The 27,593-nt window shown below is 40.4% G+C and overlaps 1 protein-coding gene across 1 annotated transcript; it reads left to right on the top strand.

Moving 5' to 3' along the window:
- MEP1B (meprin A subunit beta) lies at window positions 1-23,602 on the top strand. Its single transcript, XM_054191759.1, has 15 exons — window positions 1-63; window positions 2,286-2,304; window positions 2,489-2,539; window positions 2,642-2,685; window positions 3,668-3,773; window positions 4,862-4,979; window positions 9,512-9,690; window positions 11,161-11,379; window positions 13,298-13,450; window positions 14,221-14,436; window positions 16,910-17,377; window positions 19,106-19,288; window positions 19,747-19,945; window positions 22,381-22,582; window positions 23,526-23,602. The coding sequence occupies exons 1-15, from the start codon at window positions 1-3 to the stop codon at window positions 23,541-23,543; spliced, it is 2,238 nt and encodes a 745-aa protein (XP_054047734.1). The 3' UTR covers window positions 23,544-23,602.
- Window positions 23,603-27,593: the final 3,991 nt, after the last annotated feature.

Here is a 27,593-nt window from a genome sequence, read left to right as displayed (position 1 = left end):
ATGGGTTGGTTTTCTGTGTCTGTGCTCCTAATTTGGCTTCTTCTTCAGGTGGTCTGGAGTAGGGTAAGTATACAAAGAACGCATATGCAATGCAATGCAGCTTAAGATGACTTTGAGAGGAAAAGACTTAAGTATGTCACTTCTGCAAAATAAGAATTCTGGTGTCATCTGCTTGGAAGAGAGAGAAGAATTTCTGTTTCCTCGGGGTCTTAGTGCTGCTATTCTGAATAGGCCTGGCTATACATGGGAAGAACTTATCTTGCATTCCCTATCTAAGCAAAATGTCCACTAGTATTCAAAGTAACGTTACCAGAACAGCAAGTCTGGGGCTAGAAAGCAAGATAAGTATTAAAATTTATTTTGCTACTCCATATTTGAATAGAAATATAATTTTTTTTTTTGCTGTAACACGATATATTTGATATTGAAATTGATGCCTTTGTAGCCACTGGATATACTTTCTAATTACTGTCCCTCCAATCCAGCTGAGCTATTTAATGCCAAAAAATAACAACTGAGATTTTGTATTTCCTGTATTTTGTAGTGAAAATGTAGTATTTTTCTTATCTTGTGATAATTTATTGTAGAAGCTAGGAAGTTTGGTGATACACGATATAATTATTTCAGAGAACAAAACCCTGTTGCAAGTTCATTTCAGCTCTTCATTGCTTCAGGGTAATCTACAGAGTAGTTATTTTGACACTACCTAAGTGGAATAACGTTATCTATTTTAAGTTATGCAACTTAAGTGTCTGCTTCTATGAGTTCAGCTCCAACATCTCACTGTGGCTGTTGCGTCCTCTTCCTCTCCATGAGCACATGCTCGTGCACCTCCCTAAGTCAAGAGCTCAACCTCATGTCCCCAGCTTTCCCATAGTCCTCCTGTATCCCCTGCTACCCCAGCCTCGCACTTCCCTTGTATTTCCACTGCCCATCACAACTAACTGTTCCTCTGTTTCCAACCTTTTGTAAACACAAGTCTCAGCCTTGTTTAGATTCTTCTACAGGCTTTGGCAAGCATGTAGTAGGTGACACAAGGTGCTACTAACATCTAAAAGCTATCACACATTGAACTGGCTCCTAATAACCAGGTCCTGTGTGAGAGAAGGGCTTCTGATTCCCCCTCTTCCTATCACTACACTCCCTGATAAAGAGCTTCTCCCCATCTTTCCTGTAGGCCCCCTTTAGGTACTAGAAGGCTGCTCTAAGGTCTCCCTGGAGTCTTCTCTTCTCCAGGCTGATCAATCCCAACTCTCTCAGCCTGTCCTCATAGCAGAGGTGTTCCAGCCCTCTGATCATCTTCGTGGCCCTCTGCTGAACCCATTCCAACAGGTCCATGTCCTTCTTGTGCTGAGGACTCCAGAGCTGGACACAGTACTCCAGGTGGGGTCTCACCAGAGTGGAGCAGAGGGGCAGAATCACCTCCCTTGACCTGCTGGCCACACTTCTTTTAATGCAGCCCAGGATGCGGTTGGCTTTCTGGGCTGCAAGCATGCATTGCCTGCTCATGTTGAGCTTCTTGTCCACCAGTACCCCCAAGTCCTTCTCCTCAGAGCTGCTCTCAGGCCATTCTCTGCCCAACCTGTATTTGTGCCTGGGAGTGCCATGACCCAGGTGCAGCACCTTGCACTTGGCCTGGTTGAACTTCATGAGGTTCGCACAGGCCCACCTCTCAAGCCATCTCATTATGGTCTTGCTCCAATATGGAACTTGGATTTTGCACATTGCAGAAACAGCCTTTGAGTTGGTATTCCTGACGTAAACGGAGTCCAGCTAAGGCACTGAACTGGGCCTGAGCTGGCCTGGACTCTGCATCCAGTCCTTCAAAGACTTGCTGTGTGACACAGGATAACTCATTCTGTTCCCCCACCTTCAGATTTATGATGGAAAGTCAAGCTTAGCTTCTATAGGTTCTGTACAGCACCTGACTTGATTTAATAGAAACAATAGGCTCTTTTTTTCCCATTCGTGAAAGACCGTTATGCACTGTCTGAGTTGGGAGAGAAAAACAATTGTGAAAACTTCAGAGAAGGAGTGCCGGGCGGCTTACTTTTTGGACAACCTGAAGTGGAGGACACAAAACCAGCCCATAAGCAAATAAACATTTCCAGTCAAATGAGAAGGCAGCATGTCCAGTCAATCCAATACAAAGCCATGCGCTAAGTGCTGTCAGTTGAGCTTAAATCTTATCTCTAATACTGTTGAGAGAGTAACGTGAGCTGCATTTCATTATGTGCCTTTCTAATAATATCTAATAATATCTTTTTTTTCTTCCCTCTCCCCAGCCTGCTCTGGAGACAACTGGTGAGTTCTGTTTAGAGATCTATTTGTATGCACGGGAGGCAGTCAACAAAAACAGCTGCTCATAAACATCGCTAGGACAGACACAGATTTATAATTACTGCTATTGTTATTGCATTAATTTTCACACTTCATAAAGATAACAGCAAGGGCTAATGTCCTACCTCACTTGTCTTCTATTTTTCAGAAATAGATGTAGATGGAGGAATTGATCAAGACATCTTTGACATCAATGAAGGTTTTTAAAATTCAGTTTCTCTTTTAATTTTTTTTGGTGATTTTCATTACGGCAGCCACAGATCAATACAATAACTGAATGTTAATCTCCTCTTCCCTTTAGCTTTAGGACTAGACCTTTTTGAGGGAGACATCAAACTTGATGGGGTGAGTTCAAATATAAGATATAAAACCAGAAATGTGTCATTGACTTACGCAATGTAAATTATCACTGGCTTGGAAATGATTAATGCATCCTGCTCCTACTAACAGTAAATGCTGTTTATGTAACAATAAACTGAAAATGTTTGGGAATAGATTTCTATCAAATGTCATAGGCAACAAAAGAGTTGGGTGCATTTGTAGAAACATTATCCAGAATAAGGTTGGGTTAGCCATTAGATCAATATTATTAGCTTCTTGTTTCCTTTACTGTGGTTTTTATATTTGTACTTTTAAGAGAATTGGCAGCACTGATCACATCCAGACAGGTTTATATAAACGATTCTTAATCTATCAGCACAATTTTTATTATGAGCCAATTAAATTTACAGACCAGTGCTGCAAAACCTTCATTATGGAAGTAGATTCACTAAAAGCAATGGAAAAATTAGATCTGTAATATCACATTTTAAAGCATCTCTCCAGTATCCCTATCTGATCAATTAAAAAAAATAAATAAAAATTACATAGCAAGTTGTATCTCCTAATAGAAACCCCAAAAGTGTCTTGTACCCCGGAAAGTCAATAATGTTTTATTCTACCTTTTGGTGAACTGCTTTGGCTTGGGCATATCAGTGGAAGCAAGGAAAACACTTGCTAAGGGCATAGGAACTAACCCTTGCATTACAAAAAATTACAGAATTACTAATCTCTGTCCAGTTTTCAGGACTTTAGATCTTAATGCTTCCCACAGGAGCTGAAGTTTTCCTCACACATGCACCAAAATCTCAGTTTATTTGTATGGAGAAAATGCTGCAGAAGTTGGAGACACTGGTAGAAGGGAGTGAAGGGATTTCAAACCCAAGCCTTAGACATCTGAATGATCTTCCAAAGTTTTTGAGCTCTTTGATTTCTTACATGGACTTGTAGGAAACATGCTTTGCTATAGCACTATTGTAGTCTCTGATCTTAAACCACTTTTTACTAGGGACTGCATAATTATTTTCTTTCTTGGATGCAGGAACGAAACTCCATCATTGGTGACAACTATCGGTGGCCCCATGTTATCCCCTATGTCCTTGAAGATAGCCTGGGTACAGTATTTGCCCTTGACAATGTCTGTATGTCATGTTGATTGAAACGTTAAAAACAGGTTGATAAAGACACTGTGGCATCCTTTCCTCTTGTAAGTTTTGAGCAGGCCACTTCCCACAGCAGGATTGGGCCACAGTATGTACAAGCAGGGTATATCATCTTGGTGTCGGTGCTGGGTCTTACCTCCTTTCTTACATCATTCTTATCCTGTCATTGCAATGGCCCTGCAGATTCATTTGATCTTAAAAGCATATGTCTGAGACGTGAAACTGTACTAAGCAGAAGGACAAACAGGGCACTGAAGATCTTTTTAAAGCAAGAAAGCTTACCTGGCCATTTACATTGTCTGCAGCACCGATGGCAAATTGGCTTTCTGGCAGGCAACGCGGTTTGCAATGGCACATTGCTGTTGTGGGGCCAGGGCCAGGTCACAGCTTGTCTCCGTCCCTTCAAATCCACCCAGCTGTGGGTCTGCACGGCAGAGGCAAGCAGTGAGACAGGGAGCTTGAGTTCTTACTGTGTACCGCATGGGGAGATTGTGCCCATACTACACAATGTGGGGGGAAAAAAAAATCACCCACTCCCAGTGAATGTTCAGATCTAAGCCTCTGAAGGGGTTGAAACCATGCAAGTCGCTTAGAGGAGATAACCCCGATATAATGTTAGCAGTTCAAGTCCTGGAGAGGCTCTGTGAGAGATCTGTAGCCTGCGGACTGCACTATGTGAAATCCAATGTCGTCTTTCCCTGTTTATTTAATACTTGCTCACAGAAATCTCAGCAAAGTAAATGAAAGAACTTGCAAAATCAAGAACCATGCGCTAACATGTATTATATACTCATCATGTCCTATTTTATATGTAAATGCCAAAGAAAAATTACACAGAAACGAAACAAGAGGAATATATAATGTCACAACGGGCTAATTTATGGGGTTTACATCCCTACCCAGGTCTTAATTGAGCAAAAAAGCCTGCTTATTTTAATCAAAGATTGCTGGAGCAAAACCCACCCTTAGGACTTGCTCCATAGATCTAATAGTACAAACCTATTGGCTCAGTATTGACAAGAACACCGTTTGCCTTGCAGAAATGAATGCTAAGGGGCTCATCCTCAAGGCATTTGAACAGTATCGACTAAAAACCTGTATTGACTTCAAACCTTGGGAAGGGGAGAAGAATTACATATCTGTCTTCAAAGGAAGTGGGTAAGAGCAGTAATGTGAAATAGCTCTCATCCTGTTTGGCTACAGGCTATTTTCATGGCCAGTATTCACTTTAAAACTCATGTATCTGATTATAATTTTGTATTTTTGTTGTGTCTGTTTTTCCAGTCTTTCTTTAACCAGAAATTGTAGTAGTTTCCCAAACAGGTATTACCTAGGTAGTAGTGAGCAATTTTGTGCTGATACTTATTTTTAAATGTAAGAGGCAATCAACTCCTTTAAGAGGTAATTTTCTAGGTAAAAGATATCAGAAAGAAGCCAATTATTTTCTTGATTGACCTTTGCATATGTAGTGTCACTTTCAAATGGTCATTCTTAGTATGTCTTAGTTTTCAGAAAAAAAAAATGCCGGCAGAAATATGGTAGTTCTAACTGGGGGACAATGAATTTGTTTGACTATAACAAATGGAATAGCATTTATACAATGTCACATCAGTATTCAGATATAACAGCAATATTTTTAAATGCTGCACAGCACTGAGATATTTTACAGAGGTTTCCGTTTATTTACCTCTTTTGATGAATAATTATGCTATTCAACCTTAAATTTTGCAAAATAAGACTGCAGTTAAGAAGTCAAAATTACCCCAGCTGCTTCCCTTTCTAAAAGATAGTCTCTGTCAAAACAATGCAACAAGAACAAAAATATTCTCCACTCTATACTGAACCATTTCTCCATTAGAAAAGATCAGAGAAAGCTTGGTAGCCGGGTGAGGAAATTTACTTTCGGAAAATCATTTCCTGATATGAGAATGCATTCATAAATGGGAAAAGATTTTCCGATAATAGAAATGTTTCCCTTTCCCTTTGGCTTCTTCTGAGATATTTGTAGCAGATAATTGTTTCAAATTTTCTTCGGTCTCTGGCTCTTTATATTTTCTGCTCTTCATGCTGTGCACATGACATTGAAATTCAACCCTAAAAGATGTATAAGTGGAGGCTCAGGGGGCAATGCATTTTTCTGTGCTAATGACTCTTCGGCTTTTTAAGCCAAATGGAAAACTCATGTAGCTAAATTTTTTAGTCCTTCGTCACATAAAGTATGCATTGAATTTGCTAATAATTGTACCTGAAAAAGAACCACAATGTTTAGCCTATGGCAAGTAAGAGGCCTCTGCACAATGTTTCATTTATATCTCTATTAAAAATAGATGAGTCATGGTGACGAACAAGACGAGCCACTCCAACGGGATAACGTATCTTGCATTCACTGCCTGGTGTGTTGCTTGCCCTGAAACATTTCTATCATCTCAGCTGACACATCCGTAAAACTATTAATGCTCAGCAGCACTTTTTTAAAGATTGGAGCCAGATTCATAAACTTTTATTGCACCAAGAAAAGTTGATAAATCATCTTTGACTTTCCAGTCTTGGTTTGAATCTATAAAATGTAGATCATAAAGTCCCCAGCTAAATTATCCCTTTGAATTCAAATGAAGTCAGCCACGAAAGAAGCCAGCTGCCATTTTGTTGTGTGGACTGCCCTTTGTAAAAATATACTTGTAGTCTCTGAGGTACCATACACAGTGTCATCAACCCCCATGCAAAGAGCCCTCTCCGTGTTCACATTCTTTATCTACCATTTGCCAAGCCTTGCCTACTGCTTGCCTTATATTTACAGATATGTGTATATATATATATTTATAATGCTAAGTAGAGGTACATGTAAGGTTTTATAGCACACAGCCTTTCACCTCACCCTCGACTCAGGTCTATGCATCTGCAGCAGAGGTTAGACTGTGGATCTATTTAAAGACCTTTTCTTGACTACAGCATGTAGTAAGCAAAATACATGAGGGGTGCTTGTGAATTATGGAAATGCAGGAATATCAGATGTGGCAGGTGCCTGTTAAGCTCACAGAACAGTCTGGGATGGCATCCTGCAATGGATGAACCATTTCTCCCTACTCTTCTCATGAAGAGCAGGACTCATTCAGCAGGAAAAATCTCATGGTGTGTGTTAAAGAATTTCACTGCTCAGTGGGTACCTCTAGGTTTGCTTTATTGACAACTCAGAGTTGGGCCATCTCCTCAGTGAGCGGCAAAGACTGACAAGGAATAATCTTGTTTATATACAGTTAAAACAAACATTACATAATTGGTGTCTCTTTCCAAGAGGGTCTGCGTGTTCCCTTACAGCTTTTCAGTTCTCTAATCTTTAGTAACTTCAAAAGTCCATACAATTCCTCTGCCTCAGGTGTTTCTTCATCGTCTCCTTCTGCTCCTTCCTTTGAAGTTGCAGCTCATTGGCGCGGTCTCTGGTCACCACAGTCTCTTGTCTTCTTTAAACAATCTTTACCTGTAGGATTCTTAGAAACTTAAGACATTCTATTAATTATATGCATTAGTCTATGTCTATTTCTAAATACCCAACCTTTTCCAAGTTAATCACTTTTTTCCTATCTATTATTCTGTCTTATGCCTGCTATCTACATTCACTATTCTGTTGATTCATCTTGACTGGGTTTTAAGCCAGCCATGGTAAGGGCTATACAAAGGACAAATGAACAGTATATTGCTTAGTATTGTTCTTACCACCTGCATATTATTAACCAATTTCTACAACACTATAATCTGTCTACTCGCAGATATATAATTATTTTCTATACTAAAGATTAAGCTTGGTCATGGTTTGCTGTTGCATTGCCTAGGAGTCTACAAGCCTATTGTCCTTTACAGTGTGTTAGAGTCAAATGGTTAGCAGACCAGGGAGGACCAACCCCATCTCTAGTGTTTCCACATGGGACATGAGGTTTTCATGGAGATCTAGAAGTCCACTTCAGCTCTTTGTTGCTGTGGCACACGGCAAAGGGAACCCATGCAGAAGTGGATCAATACAGATCCCTGGCTAACCAGCTTGGTGCTGGTAAGTCAAAGTGTCTGTGTGCTGATCCTGGTGAGCTGTGATACTAAGGGAAGTTATTTACCAGCAGGACATTAGTGTAAATACGTGCCTGAAATAAGTGTTGGCTCTCAGAGAACAGGATTTCTAGACGGCATCATCGCTACTGATGGCATGTGCCATTACAGCCCATCTTCCAAAAAGCAGGCTGGTGGGATTAGTCAGAGCAGGTACTTCTGTGTTCCTCTAACCTCTGATGGAGCAACTAGCAATGCAGAAAGCATTGAATCAGGGGAGATACAGCTCTCTTACACTTGGAGAAGCTAGTACTTCCCCCCAACCCCATTTTCTCCCCTCCTAAAGGCATCGCTAACATGGCGCTCCAGATGTCCGTTCCTCTGGAGTGCCCTGTCCCACTCACCTGGTTTTATTCTCAATGCTGGGTGACACAGACCAAGCATTGACTCACTCCGTGGCTGCAGAATGATGGTGCCATAGGCATTTGGCAGACTGAAGGCATGGGGGAGCTGCATCCTCTGGTGCTTGGATGCTGATTTTGCCAAGTATCTTGGATGTGCCTGTAACCTCCTGTGCTCTGCGCAGCAGCTGTGAGGCCAGAAGCAGCTGCTTTGATATGAGGTGGACCCAGAACTGTGATGGACTTCTTAGACTTCTGCACAACCAGACAAAGCTGCATTATCGGTATGAGGCCTTGTTCAAGGGAAGCCTGTGAAACCATGGATGCCACATGAACTCCTTCCTAGGTCTCATGCTGAGATTTTGATAAGTAATCAATAGCCAGGGCCTGTGCTGCTTCGTGGAAAGAGAAATACTGGGGAATATGTTGCACTAATACATTACAGGGTTCGAAAGCACATGGTGTGCCTGTGTTTTTATATTTCCGGGGTGATGGGACTACAAATCCTATGGCATATTTTGTGCCCGACTAATTTTATGGACTTCATTGGGTAAGTGTTGATTTATTTGCTGCATAGCATATCAATTTAAATGCAGCTCTCTGTGCTTGCTAGTTTGTGGACATGGGGTGCCATTTTATTGGCTTGTGCAGATAGCTCCCTGAATTTTTTTATTCTTTATTAAAAACTTCCAGCACAGCTGCCGTTTTGCACTTCTTTGTGGGTGTGTGTCATCAGCAAGTGCTCTAGCACAGCAGCTCACAAATATCTAGAAAGAAAAGACCTTGTGGAAAGCAGTGTCAAATCCACCAGCCTTTCAGAAGGTAAACCTGGTTTACCTTACAACAGGGACAGACTCACAGTTGCATACTGTGGTTCAGATAAAAACTGTTAATTCACAGTAACTTAATTGCTCTAAATCATGTGTCCATAGTCTTTGATGTTTACCAGAACACCAATGAAATCCTCATCAGTCGTCTTCTGTCAGAAATAGCTCAACATTTTCATGCTGAAGTAAACCCATTAAAAACAATAGAGCCAGAGCCCGGGAAGTGCTTGTTCATCTGAACAGAGCTAAATGTGAGAGGAAAGGATCTGGTAAGGAACAGATCAATGAAAAAGTGCTCTCTGTAGCAAAATGTAACTTCAACGCTCAAGTTAAAAATGCATCTGTTGAACAGACTGATTCTGGAGTTTGGGTGGCATGGGGATGGTATGTATCTCACAGAGCCTTCCCTCATTTATTTTAATGCTAGCTGCTGGTCCTCGGTGGGAAACCGCCAAGAGGGGTTGCAGCAGCTCTCCATTGGAGCCAACTGTGACAAGATCGGGACGATCCAGCACGAGTTCATGCACGCCTTGGGATTCTGGCATGAGCAGTCACGGTCCGACCGGGACGACTACGTGTCCATCATGTGGGACAGGATTCAGGCCGGTCAGTCACTCCCTGGCTTTTCCTTTCAGACTCTGGTGTTGAGGGGTTTAGCAGTGGAACACCCCTTCCAGCCATCTTTTGGTCGCCACACTATTCTCACGCCTGGACTTAGTTTTCAAAGCCAGCATAGCAACAAAATATCAAGTGGCATCTGTTTGGGACAGAAAGCACCGTTTGTTGTTGCTCTGGTTATTCCTTGTGCCATGGCAGTTCCCAGAGACCTCACTAGAGATATGAGTCTTGGTATGCTACATGTTGTACAGCAGAGCAACAAAAAGAGAGTAATATTTAGTTTATTTAAATGAATACTATAAAAGCACTGTTACTCTGGGAGCCCTTAACAAAACAGAAGTAATTGAAAAAAAAATCCCACTCTGAAAAACCCAGTAGGATCAAAGCCAGTAGAAAATCTCCAGTGAAAACACCCGTGTTCCTCTTTCTTCCCGGCCGCCACATCCAGTGCGGGCAGTAGAGCTGAGACAGCAGAGAGCGCAGAGCGGGTGTACAGACGGGAGAGACCCCCTTCAGGGTCCGCATCACAGGACCGGTTACTTTAGTGCTGCGGCTTGTGAATGTAAATGTTGGCGTATTTGGCACAAGCTTGAGAGCTGGCGCAGGGACCCTCCTTGGTCTCTGCCTCTTCAGCTTGCCGTCGTCCTCTGTGACTTTCAGGCTGTTCAAAACCAAAGTTATATACGCAGACTGGATGCTTTCCTAACACACAGAAGACTGGAAAAAAACAGATAATGATTAAATTTAATGCATTCTTATTTAGTTGTGATCAATAGTCAGGTGCATATGCAAGTATATATTGCAGAAAAGTACTTAGACTCTGTTATTTGATTTCCATTATATTTTGTTGACTCTTTAATGACAAGTTGCACTATTGTTAGCTATTTGAAACTGCTGCAGCTTTTTTAAATGGACCAGAATATAGTTACTGTATTTTGACTAATTTAAAACATTTACAACTTTACCTTCCATTGGGTAGTTAGTAATGGTTCTTTGCTCATACTCCAGTATGTAAGTTAAATTCTGGAAGCTTATCTGATGACAACTCTAATACGTTTATTGTGAGCTAAAATGACCAGCAATCAAACATCAGAGAAAACAGATCAGAAACAGGGACGCATTACAGCTGCGAATTGCATTAATTTGAGTACTGAAACAGTACCTCCACTTTTGGGTATCACAAGGCCATCGAAGTTTATGGGTAGTTTCATGGGGAAAAGATTTCTGACAGCAAAAAGCTTTCCTTCATCCAGCAGAAGTCATTGCGTTTTCTTCCAGTGGCTGAAAGAGGAAAGTAAATAGACTAGAAATAATATAGTTTTACGGAGTAAGTACAAGTAAACAACTACAAAAAAACTACTTGGGGATCTCATGGGTTCTTTGTCACTTCAAGTCTGTACATCAAAACTTGGTCCTCTTGGGCAACGAACAATCTTTCCTTTTATTTTTCCCATTTAGGTAAAGATCATAATTTCAACAAATACGATGATAAAACATCAGACTCCCTGAATGTTCCCTATGACTATACTTCTGTGATGCACTACAGCCAAAATGCATTCAGGAATGGAACTGAACCCACCATTGTCACTAACATACCAGACTTCATGGACGTTATAGGACAGCGAATGGATTTCAGTGATTATGATCTCCAGAAACTGAACCGGCTGTACAATTGTGGTGAGTTTCTCCATTTCTTTTAAATTTTTTTGCTTCTGGCATTTGAAAGAAATGAGGGTGATACATATATGCTGGATTCATCCAGGCACAAGTGAAAGAGATGCTAACATATTTGGAAAAGTGAATTGTGCTAAAACCACCAGAAATAATGGTACAGCTCGAAATAACACAGCCCTCCTGCAGAAACACTGCTGTAGCAGAGTTTTCCGTGCCATTTTATCTGACCTTTAGTTAAAAACCAGCTTCACTCAGCGGCTGATTTTTGTTCATCTCTTGGGTGGCTGTTTAAAATGTGTGCTTCTGCACAAAGCTTTTTGTTTTTTCCCCTATTATTCTGCAGCTGTTGCTCAGACACTGTACAGAAATGAGCATCTTTGCTGTGGCTATCGCATCTACTCTGCTCTCACACAATCTGTAAGGCAGAGCGTGTTCACGCAAATGGGATACAGACGCTGTTAGGAAGAAAATGTGAGCTTTTTAGATTTTTATTTTTAGTTTTAAACACAGCCTCTTACAAAAGTGGTCAAAAGAGTTATTTTGCTCATGTGGGATTTATGTTAGAAAGTTGAGTGAAGGTAAGAGACAGAGAAATATAGATAATCCTATTACTAAACTGGAATATGGTTCTGTAATTATGAATGCATCAAATGTGCCCTGGCACTCAGATGAAAACTTTTACTTCGCTGCCTCAGTATCCCAAGTAGTGAGTACTGGTTTACAATTATATTTTAAGCTTCATTCTACAGATACCTTAAATAATTAATAGTTACCTTAAATACCTTCTTGCTGACACCCTAGCTGGGTTTTTTTCTTTCTCCAGCGGTCAATATAGCATTTACTATGAAATTTTTTTCTTGTTTCTCACAACATCATACCGATACTGTATCTTAAAAGATATCAGTCATACAGCACTTCTGATACCCTTGCAACCTCTAGAGGGTTTTTAGCTTTCTATAAGGACAGTACAAAACATCTCATCAGTACAACTGATTTGGCAGCAGTTCATGCTCAAGTGCTTTCCTGAGCTACAGCCTAAGTGAAGCATTTGGCATGCCATTGAGGTTGACTTTTCTGATACTCAAGGTCCTTTTTGTATTTTATATATAATTTGAAAAGCAATAATCATGAAGCATTTTATTAACTCAGTTGTTTTCAAATCATGGCCAACGTTACACAGAGCTCAGACATGGTACAATGAGAAACGCATCTAAGAATAGGGATAAACCTGGACTGTGTTTTTCCTCACCCACCCAAGGTTTGTTTCTGACAGAGGAAATGTTTCATGCAGCGTTTTCCCTTTACTATTCAACTGCACAGTCTTCCTTCTCTTAATTTTTCACTTGTTATATGCAAGGCACCTTAAAAATTTGTATGAGATATCCACTGGTCCCAAATGTACCTTTGCCAAATGTTTTTTTCAATTCAGCATTTTGAAAATCAGGGTTTGCTTATTGCAATGAAATAACTTCTGCTCCACTGTATTTCAAAAGAAGCACTCCAGCTGATTCATTGGTGAACTTTTATCAAAATCTGTGGCCGCGTGTGGACTGGCCCAAAGTAAGCAGAGAAATAAACGGGAAGTCTCAGGACCTTTTGTGTGTGTGAAGGTTGGTGGGTTGGGGCTGGTATTAGTCTACCTTTTATAAATAAAAGATGTGATATGATGATTAACTGGCACTCTCCTGTGCTTGCTAAGTGCCCAGAGTGGTCCCAATGACATCTTATTAATGTCAGTGTTAATCGCCAAAAGCTTTGAGTTCCTGAGCATTACACCTATGAACACTGATGGTATCTGGAGCCGCGGATTATTTGGTGTTTGCATTTAGTCTTTCTCTGCTCTTGGCTTTGTACATTCAGAATTAAAATGTATGTCGTGTAATAGGGATTCACAACTTTTTTTTTTTTTTAATTGTTATAGCCTCTTCCCTAAGTTTCATGGACACGTGCAGTTTTGAACTTGAAAATATATGTGGCATGATTCAAAGTTCAGATGATAACAGTGATTGGCAGCGTTTGTCTCACGTTCCTGCTGGGCCAAATACTGATCACACTAATATGGGAGAATGCAAAGGTATGAGAAAAGACTGTTCTTATCTCTCTGGGAAATATTTTCTGCAGAGGCATGTGAACTGACTTCGATTTTCACCCTGTTCTCTGTTTATTTGTTGACAGTTTATTTTTTAACTAAGCAACATAAATCTACATACTTAGGGACATCATGTGATAAGTTCCATTTTCTGCTTGTTTGAGAAGATTGGATGTCCTTATCTCATTTTATCTGTTTTCTAGTCTCAGTGTCACATCCTGACACGAGAACTATACAAAATGTTCTAACCTATGGGACAGGCTCCCCAGAAAGTTTGCTGCATTTCTGAATAACTGTTCAGTAATTATTTGGAAAAGATTAGGATTTAGAAATCACGTATATTATCAGGACTCAGGTGAAAAATTAATTGAGAATATGGAGAGGTTTTTCTGAATCTGTCAGAGGAAACTTCATGAGTTCAGGAGTTTAAACTAGTCCTCTGAAGAGAGTCAACTGTGAATTACTGGCACTGGGCAAAAAGTAGCCCATGGGCAAAAAAGCCCATGCTTTTGCGTACAAATTGCTAGAGACAGGCAAATAAGGAAAAAAGTTGCAAGGAGAACAGTTCTGCCTCTGGAGAATGTGAACTGGTAACAGTCCTCAGTCTGAGGATTTGTACAGGGTCTGGTTTACGCTGACCCTGACTTGACCACATCTCCTAGTGGTGTTACAATACAGTGTAAAGAATACAGCTACACCAGGAAAATTTTGTTTCCTCTCTCCTCTGCTGTTCATTTCTCATTGACTTTTGACAGACTCCGGCTACTTCATGCATTTCAACACCAGCGCTGGAGCAGAGGGAAGCACAGCTATCCTGGAGAGCCGAATTCTGTATCCCAAAAGGGGCTTTCAGTGCCTACAATTCTATTTCTATAACAGCGGTCATGAAAGCGACTGGCTGTATGTTGGGGTCAGGGAGTATACTTCGGCTCACCCGAATGGTACTTTAAGACTCATTGAAGAGATAAAAGGTATGGGATAAAATTGCATTTTGGTTCAATCTATACTTAATATCCTTTTCAAAGTAGTGGGGGGAAATACTGTAGCAAAGTGACTCACCTCCTAGTGTTATTCATTGGCTTCTTCTCTAACTATGTAATTGATTCTCTGCTCATGAAATTATACTTGATTGATGGATCCTCAGTCAGCCATTTTCCTATAATATAATCAATTACCGCAAATTACAAACCCTTGAGTTATCAAGATAGATAGTTTTCTCACCAAAATAGCTAGAATTCCATGAGCGGTCATTTTAACTGTTCTAGAATTACTGGTATCAATAGCAACAGATGAAGTTGGTTATTAGGGTAAATTACAATGAATAAGAAAATAACATAAAGAAATAGAAAGTATAAGTGCCCTGGAATACCTAACATACCAGTTTAAAAAAGATAAATAAAATTCAAGTTACTTTTAAAACAAAGACTGAAGTGACTTAAGTGAAATATATGGGCAGCAGAGCATGATTTGAGTTGCAGTTTGAAGAAAATTAAGTTACTGTGGTTTTAGGAGCCAATGGCCTGCAGAATGAGCAACTGAGGTCAGTTAATGGACAAGAGTTCTTTAAGCTAGAATTGCCAGACTCACGTTATGATTAAATTACTTTCTCAAATACTTACCTATTACTTGGTCTCCATTACAGCTACAACTAGTTCTATCTTCTGATTACATAAGGGTCAGCACAAATTCTTTTACTAAATGAGTATCAAGTCCACTCTTCCTTTAGGCTCAGCTGCTGCTGCTATCTGATTTTCTTTTCCTTTTTCCACTCTTTTCTTCACCTTGATGCTTTTGTAATCCCTGTGTGCCATCAGGAATCCTTAATCCTTAATAAAAGGGTCAGGACTGCTAAGGCAGATGTAGATTTCAGATCAACCTGAGGCCTCTCAAACTCTTTCAAACCCTACTTTGAAGCCAAGATTAATTTCTCCATAACTTCAGCCTTCTTCACAAATACTCTTTCATGTATATTAGGTCCTGTCTCCCATTCCTGCTTTCTCAAGTCCATGATTTCCTTTAAAGTCTCTGGTCTCATATGTGTGCTCAAATGGGCACTCTACTTTGACAGTCTCTGGTAAAACTTTCAGGAATGGTTTAGGATCATTTTTTCGCCCAACCTGTTTCAATTCTCTCATGTGACAAGTTACCCTCACCAATGCAGTCAACAAACTGGAAGAAATAGTAATACTACAGCCCTTTCCAGCCACGATCTGACGCCCTGGCTGAGCTGCTCATGGGTCTGCACCGAACCACCACACTTGAGGGGCTGAGGGACAAGCCCTGAACCCTTTCTACTGGTCTGTGGCTCCCTCCTGGGAGCAGGAGAGGCTGCGGGTGTGGGACATGTTACAGCACAGTAGCTGATCCGCTCATTGAACATGAGGCAGAAACCCCAGTCTTGCATATAATCTGTGCAGTTCAGAAAAACTACTTTATGCAGAAGGCAATTTAATGGGAAAGAGTGAGGTGCCTTTGTTCTTGTTTCTGGGTTTATTTTTTTTCCTCGTAATAATAATGGTAATGAAAAATGGCAGGAAATTGACACTCATATCTGAGATCCATTGTGATGTGTTTAGAATTGTTAGGAAAGCGAAGCATGAGTTCTGTACCTGGGATTGGCACTGCTTTTTCCATAAAGGCAGCTGGAAGTCTGGCCTGATGAGCAGGTGAACATAAACCAGACAGCCAAAGAAACTGTTTTGCTGCACGTACTATTAACAAAGGGCGTCCTACTTACACTTGCCTTACAAGGCCCCTGTGCAGAGGTCTTTGCTTTTGTGCACGCTGCTCTTGGAGTCAAGTGGAATTTGCTAGTGCAGGCATTTTCGGATGCAGCATCAGACTCACACTGAGGTTTTATCACATTAAGTAGGTTTTGCAAATGACTGGCTTTAATTTGAATTTAGTACCATTAATCATTTGATGGGCGAATAGTGCTTTTGCATAGACAAACTTCTGACAAGCCATTTAAATATACAAAAACAAATGAATTAACAAATCTTGTAGTTCTAGACTCCCAGAATCCTCTGTAGCATTTGTTGTTGAGACGTTGTTATTCAGTTATTTGAATATACTTTGCTGTGATTTTTTTTCCTTTTAATAACACAGGTAAAAGCCATCTTTGTGCATTTAATTATCACAACATTTACACTAATTTAATGCAATGTTCTTTAAAAATATAAAAGAAAAAGCAGACTTTAAAGCATTAACACTGTTTTCACTCAAATTAAAGACCTGCGATGCATATTAAATCTGTTGGAAAACTGAATTGAGAAAATGTGATCTTGCACTGAAGATGTAACCTCTACAGGAGAAATATTCCATCACGTCAGTGCCAGTGGAACTGAGAAATTCTCACATAGCATTGCTGTGGGGTCTGTAGACCTGTGTTTGACCTAGTTTGACCATACTGCTCACTCAGAAACCCCTACCCTTGTTTTTCAGGTTCACCTGAGAATTACTGGCAGCTCCATCATGTTTCTTTGAATGTCACAAGTAAATTCCGGGTTGTGTTTCAAGGCGTGAGAGGAAGCGGCTTATCAAATGGAGGCCTCTCTATTGATGACATCAATTTGTCAGAAACTCAGTGTCCCCACCATGTCTGGCATATCAGAAATTTCACACATCTCCTCAATACAAGTCCAGCAGGGGAAGCAGGAAAAATATACAGTCCACCTTTTTACTCTAGTAAAGGATATGCCTTTCAGGTCAGCTTGTATGTAAATGGTACCACTGATAACCCATTTAATTTAGGAATGCACTTGTACTTGATTTCTGGAGCAAATGATGATCAGTTGCAATGGCCCTGCGCGTGGCAACAAGGTACCATGATTCTGCTTGACCAGCATCCTGATATTCGTCATCGGATGTCAAACCAAAGAAGTATAACAACTGACCCTCTGAAACTATCAGGTTAGTTTAAATCACATGTGTTATTCGGTACAGTTAAAACACAATCAAAAGATAAGGAGTTAAATTTTCTCTTTGTGTGAATGAGTGCAGGTTTTTTTAGCTTCTGGAATGTTTTGTTTGATTGCAGCAACAATGTAATTGATCCACAGACAAGAAAAAATTGAACATACAAGTAGGTTAAGCTGGGACCCTGGATCTCAAAGTTGATTTGCATAAGAAATAGGTGGATGATCCACTCCTAAAATTTCTTTTATATGCTCTGTGAAGATGCATTTCTATCTGCTTTAATGAGAATGGAAGTTTTCCAGAAGGCTTGAAAAGAAAAATACTGAATTAACAATACGCACAGTTCATACCAGATAAAAGTGCAGCTATTAAACAAATCCCCTCCCTCGTTGTAAAAGGTACAGTGGTGTCAGCGCAGACCTCCAGATGGATAAAGTACTGATTCATATTGCATAACCTCTTCTCATTCAAGGTATGAGACGATAAGGAGCAATTGTCCTCAATAAACTCGGAAAGGAGGCAGTTGAGGTAAAGATGTAACACTGAGAAATGGTGGGAATCTCTATAAAGAGAGATATTAAAGAAAACTCCCATATTCATCATTGGATAAAGATTAGATTTAAGCCAAAACTACTTTCTGCATTAATATAAGAGTTTTGCCCAAAGAAACCACCTCCACCACTTAGAATTAGTTTCCTGGGCTTTCAGACTGTAACATTAGTCAAGAAAGGAAGGCACAAAAATGTATAATTCATGTTATTATTTTAAAAATTTTATCGTTTACATTCATTTTTCTATGACGCTGTCCACGTGAAAACAACACGGGTAATCTAGAAAGACTAAATGTCCTTCCCTGTAAATGAAAGATGCATCACACCACACGCTCCAAAGATGGTTGCCTTTTTCCGCGTGCTCTCTGCTGTTGTGGCCACAGTGCTCCACCATTTTCCTTCCCTGACCCTGTGGACATGCAGTCGGTTTGCATTCTGCTCCTTCTCCCTTGTTTATTCAGATATTGCTAATAACTCCAGATTCCCAAGAGAAACCTTGTAACTCCCATCCTTTCTCTAACCAGCAGAGGTGTTGGAGCAGGCAGTTTCTTCTCCCTCTGTCAGATACTTTCACAGATAACCAGGCTCAGCTTTGAGATTTAGAACAGGGTCTGATGGAGGGGACATCAGTGGCCTGTGACCATTCAGGTTGTTCAAGTACCCTCTGCCCTACATCAAGAGATGCTCTTTTTTGAGAAGCACTGAATTAATTCATTTTACAGATGATTCATGTGCTACTCATCTTCTTACCCAGTACACTTTAAAAGAACTAAAAAGGACATACAACAGGTTTTCAACTAGGTCTCCAATAACCTCATCTCCAGCAGGCTCTTTTCTACATAATTCAGGCCAAACCAAGCCATTGAAGATCTCCATTGTCTCGTGCATCTCACCAGTGTGGAATCTCAGGCAAAAAAAACCTACAAAAATAGTAGGCAGGTTCAGAATTTCTCCTACTCCATGAGTTTCAAGTAATTTATTGTCTTCTCCATGTTCATGATATCCATGAGCAACTAAGCAGAAGCAGTCAAAGCAGGACACAGTCTGTCTTGGTTGTTGAGAGAGGCCTCAGTACCAGTTCACAGCAGAGATTATCTGAGAAGGAAGGGACCCTATTGAGAAAGAAATCTAGAGTGGTCCCACACTCACATTCAGTTAATTTTTTTTCCAGATTCCTCATCAACGTATTTTTGGGATAGGCCAGATAAAGTGGGATCCACAGCATCTTTTCCCAATGGAACCCAATTCAAGAGAGGTCCAGGAAGTGGAACAAACACCTTCTTAACTCATCAGAGACTTAGAAGCCGCAACTTTATTAAAGAAGATGGTGTTTATATTCTTTTAACAATGGAAGGTATGTAAACATAGCTGATATTCTTTATGATATAGTAAACATGGAGGGTCACATACTTACTAAGTCACTAGTGCTGTAGATATAAATACACATGATGTACTTTGCAAATGAGCAGTTTTGAAACTACACATGCATCTGAAGTCAAATCGTATGTTTGGATAAATTTGTGGGTAAGTACATGCACTGTATAATTCCCTCATCTCGTATTAAGGTGTATAAAATGATGCAAATCCTGTGAAAATTGTTTTGAATACAGTACTGTGAATAAAATTGCCTGTTTCTGAAAAAATCTAGAGGACATTTCCAAAATACTTCACGTTCCTGAAAGGTAAAAAGGACTATTTATCCGTTATAGCTGTGGACAGGCTCTTTACTCTTTGCTATTAGAATTTATCATTAGAATAAGAGGAAAAATAACATGAAGTAAAGACCTTTTTTCATGTGGTTTTCTTGTGCAGACATATCACATCTACTATCAACTCAGCCAAGTGTTTCGCCCACCTTTGTTATGAATACGTCCACCACGCCTATCACCACCACAACATCTCCTGTCACCCCGTCCAAAGAGCCAGACACAGAGGTTCCCAATTTCTGCCCAGACAACCCTTGTGAAAATGATGGTGTCTGTGTTGTTGTAGATAGAGAACCCGTGTGCAGGTAACTGCCTTTATTCACTCTCAAATGCAACCTTAGGATGGGTAGTGAAAGTTTCTAGTAGAATAAATGTTTGTTCCTAATGAAAGGAAAGACAAACTGTAGCTGATTAAGGCAAATATTTCCAACTGCTACTGCGAGACTAAACTTATAACCAATTTGTGCAACAAAGCTCCTAACCACAGTGTTTGACCATTTTGAAGTACTCTGCTTGATTTCCCAGCAAATTATATTTTAAATGTATTTAGCATTTTCAGTAACGTATTAGTCCAATCTTATAAAATGGACTGTACATTTCCTTAGAAGTCCCCATAGCAAAATTTGTAAGAGTTAAATATAAATGCCGTTGAAACAAAATAGCATTTATATCAGTAGAAAAGATGATTAATACTTCACAGGCAGGAAGCAGCATAGACATTATTTTAGAATTTGATTCAGAAATATTGTGTAGTGTAAATTATGGCTATGAATTTCGAAAGTGTATTTGCTTGCCTTTGAAACCAGAGACGAAGGCTGAGGACTAAAAAGATTGTTTGCCCTGCAAGAAAATTAGTATGAACTTTTATTTAATTATCTGTGGATACATTTATGTAACCCACCTGGCTGATCAGCATTGTTCCACCTCTCAAACAAGCTCCAGGGCTGAAGATAGTAACCTTATGTGATGTTGTGCCAGGGCAGGTAGACCAGGGGAGTGCTGTGAGGCAAACGTCTGAAGGCCGAAAGCAACGAGAGTCAGGATGACTCATTAGATGTTGTATCTCCCCATTTAGAAACCTTTCAAAATACAATTCTTGTGCAACCCATCAGAAGCAGGTCACAAATACGAGTAAATGTCAAGAAGCTGTTCTAAGACAAAAAAAAAAAAAAAGTTATGCTTAATGTTATGCCTGATTTCGAAACTGTGGAAAGAAAACATTTATTTTCTGAAATCTCTGGGCTATTGGAAGTTCTAGTGCCTATGTGACCTACTTTCCATCCTAGAGAAGCGTGTGACCAGCAGCCAGTTTCTGCTCTGAGTTTCTATTGGGAAACGAGGGGGGATGTGATACGTAACTCTGTTTAAGCTGAATCACGTGAAGTCCCCAGCAGTCAGTATCTTTGCAGTGCACTGAAAATGGACTCATTTTCAGGGCTGAATGTATAGGTCTGACTAAATGGCTTAGAGAGGAACTAGAAAAACAAAAACATTAGGAACAACCAGGGTTAAAAAGGTAGGGCAGGTGCGCGCTCAACAGCACTGCACGTATGTTTTTTTACAGTTAGATCATTGGGACCCTCACATGCTCACTATGAAATGTTTCGTAGTGGATAGTGATGCTGGATAAGGTGAAGGAATCAAAGCCGGGAGGTTGTTTTTAGTCCTAAACCCAGATGACAGCTAGGATGTTAATTTCTTTTCTTACCTTCTTCTTGGAGGAGGGCAGAGGCAGCTCATACCAGTTCTTCAAATTTGAGAATAAACCCTGTCTGGCAATGAGAAGGTCTGATCAGAACGTACCACATGTACTAGTGGAGAAGTACTGAGCAGGGAAAGGGGAATGTGGTGGGAACATCTTCAGCCAGCTCAGTCCCAGAACGGGGGAATTCCTGCAGCTAAGCTTTGGTTCAGTGGCTGGCTGGTCAGAGAAGCCTTGAGAGTCCGGCCTGGGGTCTCCACCCCATTTATCTCATAGGTTCGAATTGCTGCATAAGGTGATACTAGAATTAAAAAAAAACAAAGAACACGTGAGGAAACAGGTGGATGAAGTTTTCTGGCGGGTAGTAAATGTGATTTGATTGGCTAAAAATAGCAGTGTAGAGCTTCTGGACCACTTGCCCTAGAAGCTTATTCAAATCCTTCCTCTAAAGACTTTTTAAAATTGACTGAGTAAAGAAGATAGTAGGGCTTTGTGCAAAAGCTGAGCATGACAAAAGGCAGAGCGGCATCGGTATATGGGACTAATTAGTATTACTGGAAGAAAATATTACATGACTGTGGTCCTAGTGACAGGTATCAGTTTTGTGGAGCAGAAAGTGAGTTTTCTATCAACAGACGTGCTATAAACTTCAAGGAGAAGGAAGCAGATAAGTGAACTGAGTGATCCAGAGGGCACCTCTATCGGTAGCAAAAGATGACCATTCTGTAGCAGCACCTCTATAGATCAGCTGTGGCCAAGCATTAAGCAGTCAAAAGGATAAGGACGGTGCCTGGGTTTTCTGGTAAAGGTTGTCTCTGAAGGCATGACCTCTAAAACAGCAGGAAGTTGAAAGCACATGCAGATGTGTAAGGACAATAGGCCACCCAAGAAAACTTTAAAATAAACGTCTGTTTTAAGTAAACTTCATTATGCTTTGGGATATAGAAACAGTGCATCAGAGATGATGTTTATTTTAAGTAGCCCTTTTCATGCCTTTAACTTTAGGTGATACCACACATTTGTTCTTTTACTTTCTAGATGTCCAGCAGGTGACAACTGGTGGTACATGGGAGCAAAGTGTGAAAGGAAAGGTTCGACTCAAGAAAATACTGTAATAGCTGTTTCTTCAACCATAGCTGTATTTGTTGTAATGCTTATTGTCACTATCACAACCGCGGTGTGCCTTAAAAAGAAATACAGCAAAGGAAAGAAAAATGGTGAGAGCCGGCATCAAGCAGAAGTAAGTATTTTTCTTTTTTCAACAATGATATATATGTATTTACTAAAAATAAACAAATCCAGTAAAAGTGAATTGCAGGATGTCACATTTTTGAAGTCTTAAGACTCCAGTTTAGGAATTAAAGAGCTCCATTAAGTGCTGTTAATTTATCAAACACCAAAAAGCCACTTAATTTAAAACCTGTTCTCCTCCTCCACCCCCACCACTCTTATTGCCCTAATGGCAGCCTACATTGAGTGGGAGAGTGTGAACAAAGGGGCTCATTTTCAATATGTAACTAAATGATGTCTTCCAATTCATGGACTTGTATTTCATCTATTACTGCATTTTCTACTGAAGATCTCCCCTTAAAACGCCTGGGTATGGTGCTAAAAAACCCAACCCAAAATACCAAAACAAAGAGCAAATGTAAAAATCAGTTTTCCTATTCAATGACCATTTTTTATGCAAGGAACAAAGTAGCCATGGAAATTGTGGCTTGAGGAGAATTACAAGAAGACAGTAGGTTAAAACTATCTGAATGACTGGATCGGGAAGGTCATGCAGTGAATAGCAGAGGCATTTGGGCAGGTTTCGACAGGAAGTTTGGAAAAGTCTCAGGCATCTGGACTCTTAGTTTAAACAGAGACTTGGTCTTGGAAACAGAAAGAATGACATAGCTTAGAGGGACTCACAAGGCACAGGACAAATTTTGTAAGCAAACTGAAGAGGAATGGCCTTCCAGAGAGCAGACTTCCATTTTGAATTTTGTCCTAATATTCGTTATGTGACGTCCTGTTGAAGTGCAGTACCTCTGTAAAAAGCCAGATACTTGACTCTGTTACTTTATGACCTTCAAAAAAACTGTTTCATCCTCTTTGTAAGTAACATTATACACGTATTTCCCTTCCCTACACATTTTTAAGATGCAGGATTTTGTTTGGTTTGGTTTTTTTCCATTTAGAATGAAACAAACTTCTGAAGATAATACAAACAAACATCAAAGACACAAGATGAACATCACTTGAAAACCACAACTACGTCATCATTCTTTCTGTTACTTTTATCTCAACCATCATGATAAAGGTTTGTAAAGTCTGGAAAATAATTCATCATCGGATAAAATACTGTGCTAAAGTCATTGAAGTGTCTGACAGTGTTGTGTGTTGCCACGCAATGGAGAAATATGGAAATATGTCGTATGACATCCTTGCCCTGTCCTTTAATTCTATCTGAACATGAAGAAAACATTTAAAACTGCATCCCAACTTCCAATCAACACAGTGGATTTGCTATCTTATCATGATACAGTTGTCTAAAATAAATGGGAACTGGACCCTGTAGTCACAGGGTAGCCAGCGGTTCTGAGTCCTACAACAACTGTGAGTCAGTAGTGTGCGGATACGTGGAGTGTGGGAGGGTCTGGGTCATTAAGTTATTTCGTTGTGATCTACTCACTATAAAAGAAATAACAAGTAATGAGGTAAGTGGTAAATTAACCACACAGACACACGAACACTAATGAGGAAGTAACAACAGACACAATAATGAGGACCCAGAACACTTCAGCTGCTGATTGATGGGCCATTAAAGGAACTACTCAGGCAGAGCCTTCAAGAATGTCAATCTTTAACTGATAGAAAGGTGGAAACATGATTAACATGAGTATTATGGGATACTTGAGGCAGCTTGGGATATGGGTATCAGAAGATGCTTGTGGACTTGTATAAAAAATGACTATGAGATGTATAGGGGAAGGGCCAAAGGATCCAAAGGAAAGGTGAAGGATCACAGTCGATCAGAGAGGAACTACTGTGGGAAAATGGTGCCAGCAACTGGAAAGACTGGCCTGCAACAGAGATCTCTGTGACAATGACCAGAGAGGACACCACAGGTCTTAGGGCCTGTGGGTTTAGATATGAGCACATGAAGGGACTGGCATGGGCTGTAGGACTTGTAGGTCTAAATGCCAGTGACTGGAGGGTCTGGTGTGTGCGTAAGTTGTATGTGTGTTGGAAGGTCCAATCGCCAGCAACTGGAGAAGAGACCCATGGGCACCAGAACTGTAGGTCTTGGTGACAGCAACTGATGGGATCAGGTTGTATGTGGATGTGTAAGAGGTCGAAGTGCTGGCAACTGGAGAGACCTGCGTGCATTTATATTTCTTCAGCAAATTTAATCCTCTGTGTGTGCATGTATAATTCACTAGCAAACTTCAAGCTGGACTAGCTGGTGAGTTGGAGGAAACATTTCCACATCTCCTAGACTCGGTCTGATCCAGTGATTGGATAAGGGAGCCCCAGGTCCAGGCATGGATATTGGGCAGCCTGAGAGCTCCGTGCTAAGATTCAAGGGATCTGTGACTGTGGGAACACTTATGGGATCAGTGTGTGAGCGTAAGCATCTGTTCCAGTATCAAGCATCACATTGTTCTGTCGGGCAAGTAGGAGGTGACCTGCATACCAAGTTAAAAGCCCCCAAGTCCAAGCATGGATATTAAACAGGTTTGGAGGCTGTGCTAATGTTCAAGGGGGTGTGAATGTGGGTGTGCTTATGGATGTGGAGAATGAGGGCGCATGTGTTTTCACCAGAGAATCTCCATTCTGATCGGCTGGAGGGGAGGAAGAGGATGGGGCTGTCTGCACTTGTGTGAGTTTGAGTAGCGTTATAGGTGGCTGCTGCTACCCACGCCACGCTGCTCTCTGTGTGTGCAGCAGTTTGTGCAGCCAGATGCGTTAGGGACCTCTCTGTGTGTGTGAGTGTCCCTTGGATGCACATTCAACCTTGCTACAGGCCAGACCTGCAGGCAGGAAGAGCAGCAGCTGCATCCCTGGCACTGGGATGGAAAGATCACCCGGGACCTCTCCTGGCTGGGCACATTGCCTGAGGAGGAGCGATGCCGGATCTGCTGGATTTGGTGGCTCCCTTAACAGCCTTGACGAGTAGGGCTACAATTCTGTGGGATTTGGAGAACAGAGCGGAAATAGGAGGAAGGCCAGAGGAAGCAAAGTGTGCTTCCCTGAGGACACCTTGCAGAGGAAGACAGCAATCACCATGGGCACAGATCACCACATTTGCAGTGTTTTGGAGGGGGCTGCAAGAGACAGGAGTGCCAGTAATAGAAACGTCAGGTCACACCAGATGGTTGGTAGACTGGTATGTGAATATGTTCACATTTAAAGGTCAGCAGCTACTTTGATTCCCGGGAATGGATGTTGATGATCATAACATTTGTCGTGCAATTTACCCTAAGTCTGGGCAAGAGCAGTTCAAATGTATGGAAATTTCATGAGGGAACCGGTCTTCCTCTGAATGCTACTGCTCGGCACAATGCAACAAATGTGTATGCTTCTGTACCAACATTACATATGTAGTCCTCCTCTGATTAATATTCTCTGAAATGTAGTTATATTTAAAGCATTCATAGCTGTTTTTATTAGCTTTTGTTGGAACCCAAAGATTCATGAAAACAGCCAGACAAAATTAACAAAGATTTGTCAGAGCTAACAAACACCCTGGATCAGAAGATACCCTACTAACGCTGTCTTAAAATAACTTTCCTATTTTGACATGTCTTGATCAGCACTTTTCATGCAAATAATCCTCCAAATGCGCCTTCAATTAAGATATGCACATAGATTTACATGGAGTTAAGAAGACACAAACGAGACCGTTCATAAATTCAACGCTGGCTAAAATACTTAACATCATAAACAGTGAGCATTTCATAATTTCAAACGTGAACTACTGGATTTGTGACTGCAGAGACCATTTACATTTTTTGAAATCAAGGTTACACAAAATGGCATAAATACCACCTGAATTGTAAACTCTTTTGTGCTTTCACTAGAAGAAAGCTTAATAAGTAGAGCAATATATTACAATACATTGTGCAAGATACAAACTCTGTAGTGGATATACTGAAATGGTAAACTTCCATGGGGAAAAACCCTCAAGTTTCTGCTTATTCATTCCAAACAGGAATCACTGAGGAGCACAATTTAAAAGTGAATTGGTGAATAAGAACTACTCACTTTTCAGTGGTGTGTAGGTTCCACGGAGTCAAAAGAAACTGGGGTTTTATTAATGTCGTTAACAAACCTAAAAATACTCAAGAGGAAAATACTTTTTTTTCAATTTTCAATGCAGAAAAATTACTCAGGAAGTCCAACATCAGATTCAATACTGCACTTTATTGTATATCACAAAATTTATACTACTAGCTCAAGTTTCTGAACAAACACATTTTTCTTACAAAAGCTGCACCACAACTGACTTACGGTGGTGGTATTTTTCTGTTAATAAAGGAGGTGAGAGATTAAAAATACACATGTGGTTTAGGAAATGAAACATTTCAACTGGAGTTTTCTTCTTTATGAGTAGATGCTTTCCTTGGATTTGTAATTTAATTGGTTGAAGTTGCAATGTCTTGGTAATGGTCACCTCTTGTCAAAACAGCATTGAAGATTCATCAGCCCAGGTCCTACGGCTTTCCTCTGCAGCTGACTTCCCTGATTCACAAAGATTTTTCTATATGGTTACTAGGACTGCATCTATTATTTTTAATGAAACAGCTTAATTTTGGAGACATACATTTGACACATTTACAGATAATATGGACATTCATCACCAATCAGATAGTGCATTGGTCAGTTGGAGAGCCGTACATGGGGTTGCGGTGCTTCGCAGAAAGACTGGGCGTTTACCTTACTTTCCTAAAGCAGATTTATTCACAGAAAGTTTTACTAAAAATCTTTAATGTAAGCTTCTCCGTATGAAATCACTGAGATACCAATATGATAGTAAAACCCGCCAGTGTAAAATCTGCCCAAAGTTCCACTTCTCTTTCTGGTCCTTCTCACATTGTTCTGATTCAGGTTAAAATTTTCAAGACTATGCTCTGACTGCATTGCTGGAGCCATGTGCATCAGGCATGCTTCACTCTCTACAATCAGGACCGCAGTAAAAATCCTATTATTGGGTTCCCACAACATGCAGAACAAGTGCTTGAGCTGTGGAAGTTGACTCCTCA

This window comes from Rissa tridactyla, chromosome 2, assembly GCF_028500815.1.
Source record: "Rissa tridactyla isolate bRisTri1 chromosome 2, bRisTri1.patW.cur.20221130, whole genome shotgun sequence".
NCBI classification, from domain to species: domain Eukaryota; kingdom Metazoa; phylum Chordata; class Aves; order Charadriiformes; family Laridae; genus Rissa; species Rissa tridactyla.
The sequence above is the reverse complement of the archived record's forward strand: the minus strand, read 5'-3'. Positions and strand labels throughout refer to the sequence as shown.

What these genes read in the sequence shown, in the direction of transcription:
- MEP1B (XM_054191759.1), top strand. Translation starts at nt 1, where the DNA reads ATGGGTTGGTTTTCTGTGTCTGTGCTCCTAATTTGGCTTCTTCTTCAG. An exon ending in CATCTTTGACATCAATGAAG is followed by an intron (nt 2,540 to 2,641) that starts GTTTTTAAAATT and finishes TCTTCCCTTTAG; the next exon opens with CTTTAGGACTAGACCTTTTT. An exon ending in GATAGAGAACCCGTGTGCAG is followed by an intron (nt 19,946 to 22,380) that starts GTAACTGCCTTT and finishes TTTACTTTCTAG; the next exon opens with ATGTCCAGCAGGTGACAACT.